Source organism: Mustela nivalis (genome assembly GCF_964662115.1).
Source record: "Mustela nivalis genome assembly, chromosome: 12".
NCBI classification, from domain to species: domain Eukaryota; kingdom Metazoa; phylum Chordata; class Mammalia; order Carnivora; family Mustelidae; genus Mustela; species Mustela nivalis.
Window position 1 is genome coordinate 75,738,024 of NC_139031.1, and position 13,029 is coordinate 75,751,052.

At 37.0% G+C, this 13,029-nt stretch overlaps 1 protein-coding gene across 3 annotated transcripts in view; it reads left to right on the forward strand.

The window, feature by feature from the left end:
- SEMA3D (semaphorin 3D) overlaps positions 1 to 12,000 on the forward strand; it is a 207,602-nt gene extending 195,602 nt beyond the window's left edge. For all 3 annotated transcript variants that reach the window (XM_082692540.1, XM_082692541.1, XM_082692539.1), the window contains one exon: positions 7,624 to 12,000. In XM_082692540.1, coding sequence (XP_082548666.1) covers positions 7,624 to 8,049 — 426 coding nt within the window. In that variant the 3' untranslated portion in view covers positions 8,050 to 12,000. The remainder of the gene's footprint in view (positions 1 to 7,623) is intronic.
- The last annotated feature ends 1,029 nt before the right edge of the window (positions 12,001 to 13,029 follow it).

The window sequence follows — 13,029 nt, forward strand, 5'->3', positions numbered from 1 at the left end:
TTAAAAGAGGATTGAATTTTTAGGAGAAATTTACATAATTTTGTTCAAAAATTTTTTTCTCATTGATTGTCTATATTGTAGAACAATTCCCTGATCAAAAATAAGAACACAATATTTTCCTCCACAGTAAGATAAGAACTAAATTCTAACTCAGATTGTGTTTAACTTCTATCATAAAATAAAGCAGGTTGAATATGTATAACAATAGAAAGATCTTTGTTCTATCATATGGACAAGTTGGATAACTAACTGGACATGTACCTTTTCACAGTTATATATTAAAATTAAATCAACAGGGGAAAGTAACATGGATGTTCCCTTCATCTTTTTTTACTTTTTCTGTTTCAGTCTATCTAGGACATACATAGGAATTGAAACAGTCACAGAGATTTTGTGAGGTAGATAGGTTATGTATGTTACTGAACTTAATGAGACGATTTCAGGTAGCTTGAGAAATCCTGTATTATTATTAAAGGGCCATGAAACAAAGGGAAATTGGCAGGGTTTTTATTTTTCTCTTTCAGTGCCTAAGAGAAACCAGCGACACTCATTACAGAGTTCTAATAGTCCCGATATTAAACTGAGGACAAGTTAGCGAGTTCTGAACTTGGGATTCAGAATTAGATGTTCAATTGAATTCTGGTTCTGTGTTCTTTGGTAATATCACTGAGCCCATATAGGCCAGAATTTTCTAATGTGAACAAAATAAATACAAAAGTTACTATGAAAATAAAATGAGAAAATACAGAAGAGAATGTGAATTTCAAAGCAGAGGATTATTCACAAGTATAAAATACGTGTATACCATTGCAGATAACTCTCCATCAGGAAGATGCGTGAAATATGAACTAACACTGATCACATGTTCAGTTGACTGCTGAGGATAAGGAGCAGGTCGTGACTTCTCTAACACTTAGTTTCTCTGTCACATAAATAGGCAGACCAAATGCTCTAAAATACAGCCTCCTTGATAAGTCTGTAAACATTTAAGGGACACCCGGGTGGCTCAGCCAGTTAAGCATCTACCTTCTGTTCAGGTCATGACCTTGGGGTCCTGGAATCCAGGTGGGCATCAGGCTTCCTCCTCAGTAGGGGATCTGCTTCTCCCTCTGTCTCTCTGATGGCACCCCCCCCCCCAAATCATGCCCGCTTTCTCTTTCTCTTCTCTTGAATAAATAAATAAAATCATTAAAAAAAATAAAATAATGTATGTAATCAGTCAGGCATTAGTATAATATAGTGGTTTTCGACGGCAGTTGATTTTGCTGCTACACTGTCCACGTCTGGCAATATCTAGAGACATTTTAGATATTGAATAGATAGTCTAGATACTGAATAGATAGTCACAGCTGGTGGGAGGTGGTGCGGAGGCTGCTCTTGGCATCCTGTGAATAGAAGTCAGGGATAAAGCTAAACATTCTTCAGTTCACAATTCCTCACAATGAAGAATTCTGTTGTCCCAAACTCAGTGGTGCTGAGGTTGAGAAGCCTTGCAGTAGAAGGACCAAATTTTATCATAAGAAATTGATGTAAGGATGTGTTTCACTGTTACATTAAGGTGGTAAGACCTTTCTCTTCATCTGAAATCTTCGAGAACAATTCTTTAAGCTAAAATGTTGACTCTCTACATAGTTAAAACCAAGGGAATACTCCAGTGTTTGTTATGTCAGATTTCTCCAATAAAACTCGATGCTTCATCATTACTGACATCCATAAATTCTAAGATTACAGCATATCCACATTTATGCTAAATGCTTATTTTAAGAGCCCCATTTTTCCCAATATATATTAAAGAATTTTCTGACCTGGAAGTGATTATGTAACTTTGAAACATAAAGCATTAACTTTTTATCAAAGAAATCTTGGGGGAATGTTTTCTGAATGTTTTTAACATGAAGATTTTTAGTTACAGTGCAATATTTTACTTTTAAATGTCCCAAACTAGTATTTTGATTTTACAGTCAGTAAGTTTTGATCATCTCTCATCAGTAAAATAGAAATCTTTAATAATTATGTTTCTTCCATGGCAAATTTAATCTGACTTTTAAAAAAATATGTTGCTCTGCTTGGGGTAATCTGTTAGTTACAGATACATATATTTGCCTATTCATGTTTGCATTCACGTCTTTTATCTTCCTGAAAAGGCAATACACTTTTAAGAGTGTATCACACACACACACACACACACACACACACACAAAGAGTGTATCACACAGTCATGGTGATACCATGCTCCATGAATCTTAATGGAGCAGAAATAGTGTATTTCACTTTAAAGTATCTTAGCTGTAATATTACAACTGGTATTTTCATCTACATTGGTAAGTAGGTAGTTACACATTGTCCAGGATATGCGATCCTGCTTCCTGAACTGAGGAAAGGGGCAAGATCCAGACTAGATGTGAAGCACTTTTCCCAGCAGGCTACCTTCTGCTCCTGACCAAGGAGGTCACAGTTCGGAATCTTTCCCCTACTGAAAAAAACCCCAGGGGAGGGACTAGACTCTCCTGTGGCAAAGAGGCTGTCACCAGCTTATTCTCTGCCAGGAGGAGAACATTTCCTCACTGAGCTGTTTCACAGTTGGGTGCTATTGGGGAGGTCATGAGTCACTTATCTGCTGACTTCCTTATAAAGCTACTCTGAAATTGATGATGTTTATGCTGTAAGTAGCGAGTTAACGGCAGTCCCTGAGCTTCTGCTGAACTCTTGGGGTGTGAATGACTAGAAGAAGTAATACCTTATGTCATTTGTGGTAATATCTTTTTGTGTGTGTAGCTTTTAAAAAGCATTTTAAAAACATCTTCAAATATTTGTATTTTTCTCTTTGTAGGCCCTTGTTTTATTGTTGTTCTTTCTATAATAAAAGCAATACAGGGGCGCCTGGGTGGCTGAGTAGCTTAAAGCCTCTGCCTTCGGCTCAGGTCATGATCCCAGAGTCCTGGGATCAGCATCGGGCTCTCTGCTCTTCGGGGGGCCTGCTTTCCTTCCTCTCTCTCTCTGCCTGCCTCTCTGCCTACTTGTGATCTCTGTCAAGTAAATAAAATCTTAAAAAAAAAAAAAATAAAAGCATTATAAATGGTTTTGAAAATATAGGGACATATAAAGAATTGTGCGCCCTCTGATGATGTCTATTCCAGCTTTTTTCCACTAACCATTATACTGTGAGCATTTTCCTTAACATTCTATTATAATACCATATTTTTCCTGGCCCTTACACCCGCTACCCTGATGTCGCAGTCACCAATGATTATTCCATGTTATTTAAATAACATGTTTCCTCTTTAAGAAAACTAGTCAGCTTCCTGATATCTAAATCTTCCTCTGCTTTCCTAAATGCTTTCTTAGGACAAATCTTTTGGGGTAAGATAACTGAGTGAAAGGCTTTAATTTTCTTATGGCTTTTGATAAACAACTGTACATTGCTAATTTCTCATCAAAGTCACTATATTAGTACCTTTTCTGAACTTCTGAGGCAAAACTGTGTATTACAACTTAAGAACATCATTACTAGTTTGATATGAAAAATGTCATATAATCCAAACATATTATGTAAATATCTATATTTTACAGATTTATTTATTTATTTGGGAGTGGGAGGAAGGGCGGAGGGAAAGAGTGAGTGTGGGGCCTGACACAGGACTTGATCTCACACCTCTGAGATCAGGACCTAAGTTGGAACAAGAGTTGGATGCTTAACCAACTGTGCCACCCACGTGCCCCTGTAAACACCTATTTCTTTGAATTTTAGTGGCTGTGAATTTACCTTGTCATGTTTCTTAGCTGTTGGTTTCAGGTGTATTTGGTGAAGTGCTTTACCCATCATTTGCTTACTTTACATTGGCTAAGAATACATTGATGTATTCATTAAAAATCATTTTCACAGCCTTTTATATATTATCAATGTTAACATTCTTTTTCTCTTAATATATTATTTATTTATTTGACAGAGAGAGAGAGAGAGATCACAAGTAGGCAGAGAGAGAGGGGGGAAGCAGGCTCCCCGCTGAGCAGAGAGCCCCATGCCGGGCTCGATCCCAGGACCCTGAGATCATGACCAGAGCCGAAGGCAGAGGCTTAACCCACTGAGCCACCCAGGTGCCCCTTGATGTTAACATTCTAATGTTATACATATTAGAAGTAATTTACTATGTTCGTTGTCTCCAAATTTTTTGTTCCTCACAAAGAAGAGTTTTCTATTTCATGGAGACAAATCTGTAGATTTATATGTCTATGATTTCTCACTCATTATGCTTAGAAACTCTTTCCCCAATAAAACAGCAAATATATATTTTTTCTAGTTATCTTGTGATGTTATTACCATCGCAATTTACATTTTCTATTTACACTTACTCAAAGGTACCAAATTAATCTAGGAGTTAGATATATACAAATTCAAATTTTCTTTTCTTTTAAATAACGAGTTGCTTCTGTACTATTTTTAAATAAGCCTTCTATGTTTGTTGCAGAGAAGAGCTATTCTTGAAGGCCCAGTCACTTCCAAGACAATGCAATACTTTAGCTCTGAGAGAACTGACAGGTGAATTATCTGCAAAGGAATTACCATTAGGCTGCTATTATCGGAGAGCAGAGTCCCTGACCTTTACCTGCTGCTTAGTACCTAAACGTCCTTTGTCCCTCTCCACGTTACTCTTTTCATTTTAAATGAATTGCCCTTCACTGAAGATCTACATTTAATAATGCCAAATATATTATCCTTGCTCACATTAGGCAAATGAATAGTCGACCTCAGTTCAAGCATGGTTTTGATTTAGCTGAGCGGTTCTTACTTATCACTTTTAGAGTGGAGAAAACTCCATGAGTTTAAATCAGTGGCCAGAGATTACATTATCTCTTTGTAAAGGAGCTGCATTTTCTAAATGGACTGTGCTGACATCTCACTGTCGAGATACAGTCTGCGGAATCTATCCTCTTCCAGCAGGGAATGAAAGCGGCACAGAGAATGGGAATGTAAAGTAGGCCAACGTGAACCAGCCACTTCGTTGCGGTGGCACAGATTCCTGTCTCTAGATCGCAAAAAAAAAAAAAAAAAAAAAAAAAAAATCCTAGGAAAATATATCAATCCCAACTGTATTTTATTAGAGACATGATTTCAATCAACGCCTATTTTTGAAGATTCGGGTAGGGAAAAAAAAAATAACAAACACTGAAATAATCTAATAAACAATAGATCCAGAAAGAAATTTATTAAAGCAAGTTTTATATCTATGGGTCCAAAAAAAAGAAAGAAAGAAAGAAAGACAGACCAAGCGTTCCACGGAAGAAAGGAAAAGGAAAGGACCACACGGGAGTAAGGAGATGCCAGGTGTTTATGAAACATGGAGTCCTGTAGCCACGGACATGGTCTAGAAAGGAGGGAAGGGGAGACGGACAAACAGGATACAGAAAGAGAATAGCAAGGATAATGATGAAGTGTTACATAATGTGTGTGAAATCAAAGTCATAATTTCTTCCTGTCAGGAGATTAAAGAGAACAATAAAAAGTCGTGAGTCAGAGCTGTGACAATCTCTCAAAGCCACATGAAGTGCAGTTTAAGCATTAGCGAGTGTCCCAGTTACAAAAAGGGAATCTAGAGATGACATGGAACTGAAGTCACCCACTTTGACTGTCATGCTCATAACCACGGGCCATTTTCTATGAGGAGAATTACACAAATAAAGGCTTTAGAACGTCACCTCTCAGCTCTGCCACTCTCCCGCAACACTGGCAGGAGTCTATAATGTTCCTAATAATGCTTCACACTTTCACCTTGAAAGAGCTTTACTTTTAACCCCCCAATGCACCATATGCTATGTCGCCAACTTGATAAATGGAAGGACCAGTCGGGGAATATAAATGAGTAATCATGGGAAGCAGAGTGCACAGATAAGGACCAGATCCTTCGCGATGGAGTCAGCGTTTTGTGATCTAAGATGTATTTAAAATTTACAGAATAATGCCTACAATAAAATCATTTGAAGGAAAAGGTACATGTAGTGTGTTAAATGTGAGTTTGCTATCTCTGTTGAGGACTGGTCCTTGAGAGTCCTCCCAATTCAAGTTCACATTTAATTTAGGCGCGAGGCTCCCCAAATCTCTGAGAATGTAAGTGAATTCAACATTAACATGTATTACGGTCGCATTTTAAAATGCTTGGGCCTTTAGAATAAATCCATTCTAAAAATGAATAGTACACACCCAAATCACCAAATGGGGCAAGTTAAGGGAAACAAACAAATGAACAAAATCCTGATGGTGTGGATGCAGCCTGGAAGGTGGGTAGGCTGGAGACCATTCAGCCTCAGGAACCAAGGATCTGGGCCATGACCTGCCTTTGGCCTCCAGTGGTACCCCACCAGCTGCATTTCTCTGGCATGGAGGGTGGTTGGTATACTTGTTAGTTAACTGGGCCAGTAGCCAGAGATGTTTCTTTTCCTTTTCTCATATTTCCAGAATAGGAGGGACTTTTTCCTACATATTTTTCACATAAAGATGCGGAGTTGAGTCCACCCACTGTGAATAAATTTAATTTAGCTTCTTTCTACCTCGATTTCCATCAACTGAAAGCCTACAGTACAGGGCAGATGTGTAAACTGGGAAATCTTCCCGACTTTTTTGTTGTTGTTGTTGTTATTCTACTTAACACCGAGACCCTCAACAAAATTCCACATGAAACAGGGGTCTGGTGTGGTTAAAGAGGCCTCTAGGTTTAAGGAAGATAGGTTTGCTCTTCACACCAGCCCATGGGCCAGTCAAGCTCAAATGTTTGAGTTGTCTTTCAGGACTCTGGCTTCGAAGGGCAAAGAGCATCCCATTCCAGGAGGGGTTCTTTTTGTTCATTGAGTTTTCTCACACTTAAAATCACATTACTGTGTTATAGTATACCGAGGTATGGCAAATATTTCCACAAATGACATCATCTCAAGTATCACATGTACACACGGTATCAAAATGCGGTCCATAGTAAAAAGGGAAATTCAGCTTTAAATGTTGCTAACCTTCGAACTAGGGTCATTCTCAGTTACAGCTCCAAAACCCAAAAAGCTATATCCATGCTTTTCCATTAGACTGTTAACAAGTCACCACTTAAGAGTCTCCATATGCTATTCAGCTCGCTTATTGGGTGATATCCAGGAAACAGAGTAAATTCCTTTTGCACCCATTGTTCTATTTCTCCATTACAGGTGGTAGCATGCCCTAAAAGCTCTTTTTCTGCACAAAGGCTGTCAATGTCTGGCTCTAGCTCTGGAATTTAAATACCGATTGGTGTTCTTACTATACCACTTGGTATCTAAAATCTCTATAAAGATGGTTAGTTGATAGTTTCCAGTTTTACTTCATTGGTTTTTATAGCTTTTCATTCCTATCTGTAGACTGGCAGAAAACTAACTATATTCAGAGGTTTAGTTAGATAATAATGAGAGGCAAACATGCATCTTTGAGGGCTGTTACTTTAATGGAATTTTTAAAATTCTCTTCAACTATGGCTGATAATATTGCGCTCGATGACAGAGATGGGGATAGATCTCTTAGGTTCAACTAAGTAAAACTAGGTTTGCCTCTGTTCATTTGCTCCTAGCCCTCTCTGTTTTCCATTTATTACCTACATTTTTCCAATTCTGCAGTTGAAACCTGATGAAAGGATCATCAAAACAGAATATGGGCTACTGATTCGAAGTCTGCAGAAGAAGGACTCTGGAATGTATTACTGCAGAGCCCAGGAACACACTTTTATCCACACCATAGTGAAGCTGACTTTGAATGTCATTGAGAACGAACAGATGGAAAATACCCAGAGGGCAGAGCACGAGGAGGGGCAGGTCAAGGATCTGCTGGCTGAGTCCCGGCTGAGGTACAAAGACTACATCCAAATCCTCAGCAGCCCGAACTTCAGCCTCGACCAGTACTGCGAACAGATGTGGCACCGGGAGAAGCGAAGACAGCGAAACAAGGGTGGCCCGAAGTGGAAGCACGTGCAGGAAATGAAGAAGAAACGGAATCGAAGACATCACAGAGACCTGGATGGGCTTCCTAGAGCCGTGGACACGTAGTTGTCTTTTTAATTTAAAGAAAAGAATTCTTTACCTGCAAAAATACCGCCTTCTGTTTTGTGCACCCTGTACACTAACTCATAAGAGCTTTCCATGGAGTTTTGCTAAGGCAAAGCACACGAGAACAATGATCTGAATAAGACTATATATGGCGAATATGGCCTAGTAAGGGCAAATAATTCTTCTGAACCAGTTTTCCAAGAACTAAACACGTACCTGCAAAGTATCAGAATTATCCTCAAAATGGGGGCTTTACAGTTGTAAATGTTTGCTGTGCCGAGTTTTTGAATTTATTATGTGATGTAAATCACTGAGCGGAGTGAGCCTCAAATTTGGTATTATGATAAGGGGCTCTATTTCCCTTGTATGGCCATTAAGCATGGACTTGACCATGCCGTTGTGCTGTATATGCGTTCTTAGGAACAGATACATCATTCCACTCTAGAACTGGCTACCCTGTGGTCGGAGTTGGAGGGAAGACACAAATTCGTACAGCTCACGCTATCAGCAGGAACTTTTACTCTTGGTGCAGGGTCCAGGAATTTGGAGAGGTGCGTTATTTCAGACCACAGAGGTTACATTCGGTGTACAGCAGTGTGACTTACTGAAGGATATAAATGTTCCTCCCAGGGCTCCTTGTGACTTGTCAAGAGTTAACAAGTTCACAGAAAGGAGTTGTTGCTCCGTTATGTCTTTTTGGAATGTATACTGAGCTTCCAGGGATGGAGCCCTTCATAAATATTTTAATAAGTGATGGGAAAACATTTTAATAAGGGAAACACCGTGATGTATCCTGTGTCCTAATGGGAAGGCCTGCAGATGGGATTTGTTAAGAGACAGAAAGGACAGTGATAAATTCTAGCTTTGGGGGAAATTCATATCTTCATAAAAAGGAAGAACAATCACAAATAAACTGGGCAAAATGTTATGTAACTTTATTCACTAGAGTGTAAATAGCTGCCAGTTTGTAATCCATCTGTTAAAAAAAACTCCAGCTTATAACAAACTGCTAGTGAAAGTCTGAGGAAAAGTAAATTTTCTAGATCATGAGAAGAATGAACACAAATTTATTTACAACCAATGGGATTTCAGTAGTACTTCCTCTCTCATTTTCTAAAATCTCATTATACTCTGTAAATTATTTCCATTTACTGCCTTTATTCCCTCCTGAATATTGGATTATTGGATTTTATTTGAGTGACTAGGAAAAGAACCATATATACATATAGAGAGAGATAGAAATAGGTAGACAACGGTGATGGGGAGCGGGGATATGTATTTGTTGAGTAATAGAACAAATGCAAACATGTTGACAACGGAAAGGGTTAAATTAACTCTTTGACATCTTTTCTTCACACAATCTTTTTGCATTTCCGAGATTGTATGCTGTAATTCAAATAGCCTTGTTTTAGTAATTTAATAATAAATAAGCCTAATGCATGTAAGGAAACCAAACTCACAGCATTAACATAAACATTCTTCACATTTTGTTCGCACTTTCAAATGTTTCCAATTTGACTCTCCCTCTCTGCGGACGTATGGTATGTTTCCTGCCTGTTGGAGCAGAACTCACCTTTTCTTCTTGGACCACGAACCCTTTGCCTTCTTCTGTTTTGCCTCTTCACGCCCTTTTTAGTGTGAAATGAAAAATTAGTCACTTCCTCACATGGAAGGCAGCCTTTCAGAAAACTGAATAGCAGACATTGCTCGTCTCGCATGCATTCTGCGTGTCTTGAAAGAAGAGCCTGTGAGAACCTGTGTGGTTAGAGGGTGCCTTCTGAGAATTTCAGTATCATGTCTGTGGCTGCCGTTATGTTCGGAACATTCAGTCTTACATTCACTTCCTTTGCCTTGCTTACCTATCTCAGAGTAATCACACGGCTGTACGAAGTCAGGGACCCCTTTTGAAATGATACCCGTGAATATTTGTGGATGTTTCACTAGATGGAAACCTTAAAGTTTTGTTTTGTTTTTCAAAGTGAACCAGAAACAATCACTCTTTAAAAAGTAATGCGGAAGAATAGCTGTGGGGTTTGTTGGGGGAGAATCAGGCTGCACATTGCGTATCACAAGGAAAGTGTTTGTGATTCCTGATCTGCTGGGTTTAAAAGTCCCAGGAACTTGTGGCAAGCTCAAAGCAAATAAATGGGAACATGTTTCATTTTTTAAGATTTCCTAAGATTTGTATATCAGACAGTCATGATCAAAGTATAGGTGACTTTGGGAAAATTACATGAAGCTCAAATGTTAGGATTGACCTATGTAATAAATTTGGTTTTCATCAAAATATGAATGCTCAAGCCATTTTTAATTACTTTTTTCTGATCTTAATTATTTAGATAAAATTTGGGTAACCTCTTTTACTTTACAGCTAATATTTTGGCTGCTTTGGATCTAAAACAGTAATTTATGATAATTGCTTAAAATATATTTGAAATATTGTAAATATTGGGTAAACAAAATGTCATAGAATAAAAAAACCATATGGGCAAAGGTTTATGTGTATTTATAAAGACAGAGGACATCTAAGCTACACTTAATTTTTTAACCTTTAACTGACTAGAACACTTCGATGGACAGTATGAATATATTAAGTCTAGAGATGAGATACAATATATACTTCCTCACCACTGAAGGTTTTACCAAATTTTCCTTGAAATAATGAAAAATGAAATTATAGTTAGTAGTTTTAGATATGTTTAAGAAATGGGCTATCTATGGAGAAGTCTTAAAATGTCTGCTTAGTCTTGGTTTCATATTTTTCTCCCCTGTTTTGAATACATACGTCTTTAACTTGCATATTCTCTCCTGCATTTCATTCCAGCTATTTATGCTGCTAAATGGAATCCTGCCTTTCTGCATACATTTACATTCAATTTATTGGGAATTTTAAGAGTTTGCTTAGAAACGAAGAGTATAAGTAATTAATTTATGTAGATCCTTTTTTTCCTCCAAAGAGCTCAACACACTACATTCATATTACTGAATAAACATTTCTGAAAACCAACCAAATTACTTAAGAGATGGAAAAATAGTCACAAAGAAATTCAGAAATTTGCAAAAGCTACAACAGTAGAAGAACTGCAGTCTACACCAGATCTCTTCAATCTGTTGGCTAACTGATGCTCATTTACAATATGCTGCCTACAAAATGGTCTTACTATTGAATTCTGCCTTTGGTCTATATTTCAGTTCCTTTATGCTATTAAGTTTTGTTCCTGCTGAATTGTATACTCGATTAAAAAACAAGTTTTCAGGGGCCAGTGCCTGTTTTTCAACATTATCAAAATTAAGCTTCCAAAGACAAGTTTCTATTATCCAGATGGCCACAAAACATGAAGTTGCACAATAGCATTAATTAAACACTGATTATTTTAAACTTAAGTATAAGCTATATTTCATATATATCATAAATACAAAGAAAAATTAAAACTGAAACAGCTTTTCTTTAGAATGTTACATTTGTCTTAGACAACATGTTGGAAAATTGATTAGCCTTATTGAGAATAGACAGTTTAGAAAAAAAGATATTTCAAGTGTTTTTATAGAAAGATATACTTTTCTCACAGGAAATAACCAAAATCTTTAAATAACTTGGCTTACATGTGAGGTTAAAAAATAAGATCTAAAATTCCAGCATTCTACATAGTGACAGTGCAAAGACAGGAACATGCACATAACTTATACCTCTCATTTAAATATTTTGTAGTGTAAAGTATTTATGGTAAGTTTGAGATAGATTTTTTTGGGGGGAAGGGCAATAATCTATCAGTTAATCATGTAATTTAATTCTAATATTGTAAGTGGCTACCAATCAATTTCAAATTACAGTTTTGCTATTTTAAAAGAAATGTAGTCTTGTAATCTAAAATAATTGAAAATTGTCAAATGTATATTTTGGTTGTATTATAATAAAACACAAACATTAATGTTCTATGGTTATAAACAGAATGTTGCAACGTGTGTGTGCAAGTTTTGTTTTGAAACCTTAAATATGGTAACCGGATTTTTGACATGGAATTGCCCTAAATCCATTACCTAAGAAAAAATCTCCTGGTAAACTTCAGTAAATATGTTTTTCACCATAAGTATGCAGTAATTTCTCTTATGAAAGAAAGGTATATATGTCTCTCCCCAATCAATGTAGTTATATAGCTACACTTTACTGCAATCTAAATTTAGACTTTGGCAGACTGACATAAACATTACCACCACAAGTAACAACTTTTTATTTTTTTTTTTTAAGATTTTATGTACTTATTTGATAGAGAAAGACACAGTGAGAGAGGGAATACAAGCAGGGGAAGGGGGAAGTGGGAGGAGGAGAAGGAAAAGGAGAAGCAGGAGCCAGGAACAGGGAGCCCAATGCGGGGCTCAATTCCATGACCCTGGGATCATGACCTGAGCCAAAGGCAGCTGCTTAACGACTGAGCCACCCAGGCACCCCCACAAGTAACTACTTTTAAGATTTCCAATGATCATCTTATGAGATTTGAAAGTACTCCTCTATATGTGTAGCTATATGAGTATAATTTATTAAAGGAGTTAGTGAGGTTTTTGTTTTTGTTTTTGCTTTAGAAAGAAATTTCTTTTAGAGAAAATTATATTTCTTGCCAATTTGGTACATTTTATGAAGGAAATTTTGTATTTGTAATAGGTAATATATACCCCCCAAACCTGGTTATGAAATAGCTTGTAGGGATACTGTACAAAAATATGTCAGATTTTGTTTCTGCTCTGGCAATCTCTAAACCTGAGAGTTTAAAATAACATATAATCTTTACAAGAAAAAAATACTTTTATAAGGGGCACTTTTAGTAGAATCTTACTAGGATCATGTCCAAGTCGTTAGTGTAAATAAAACACAACACAATATTAATAATGGAGAAAATACCAATTGTATTTGTTTGAATGTAGAAAAGTCCATGAGTAATTCTCAAGATGAAAGAAACAAGAGTTTAATATTTAAGTTGAGAATTA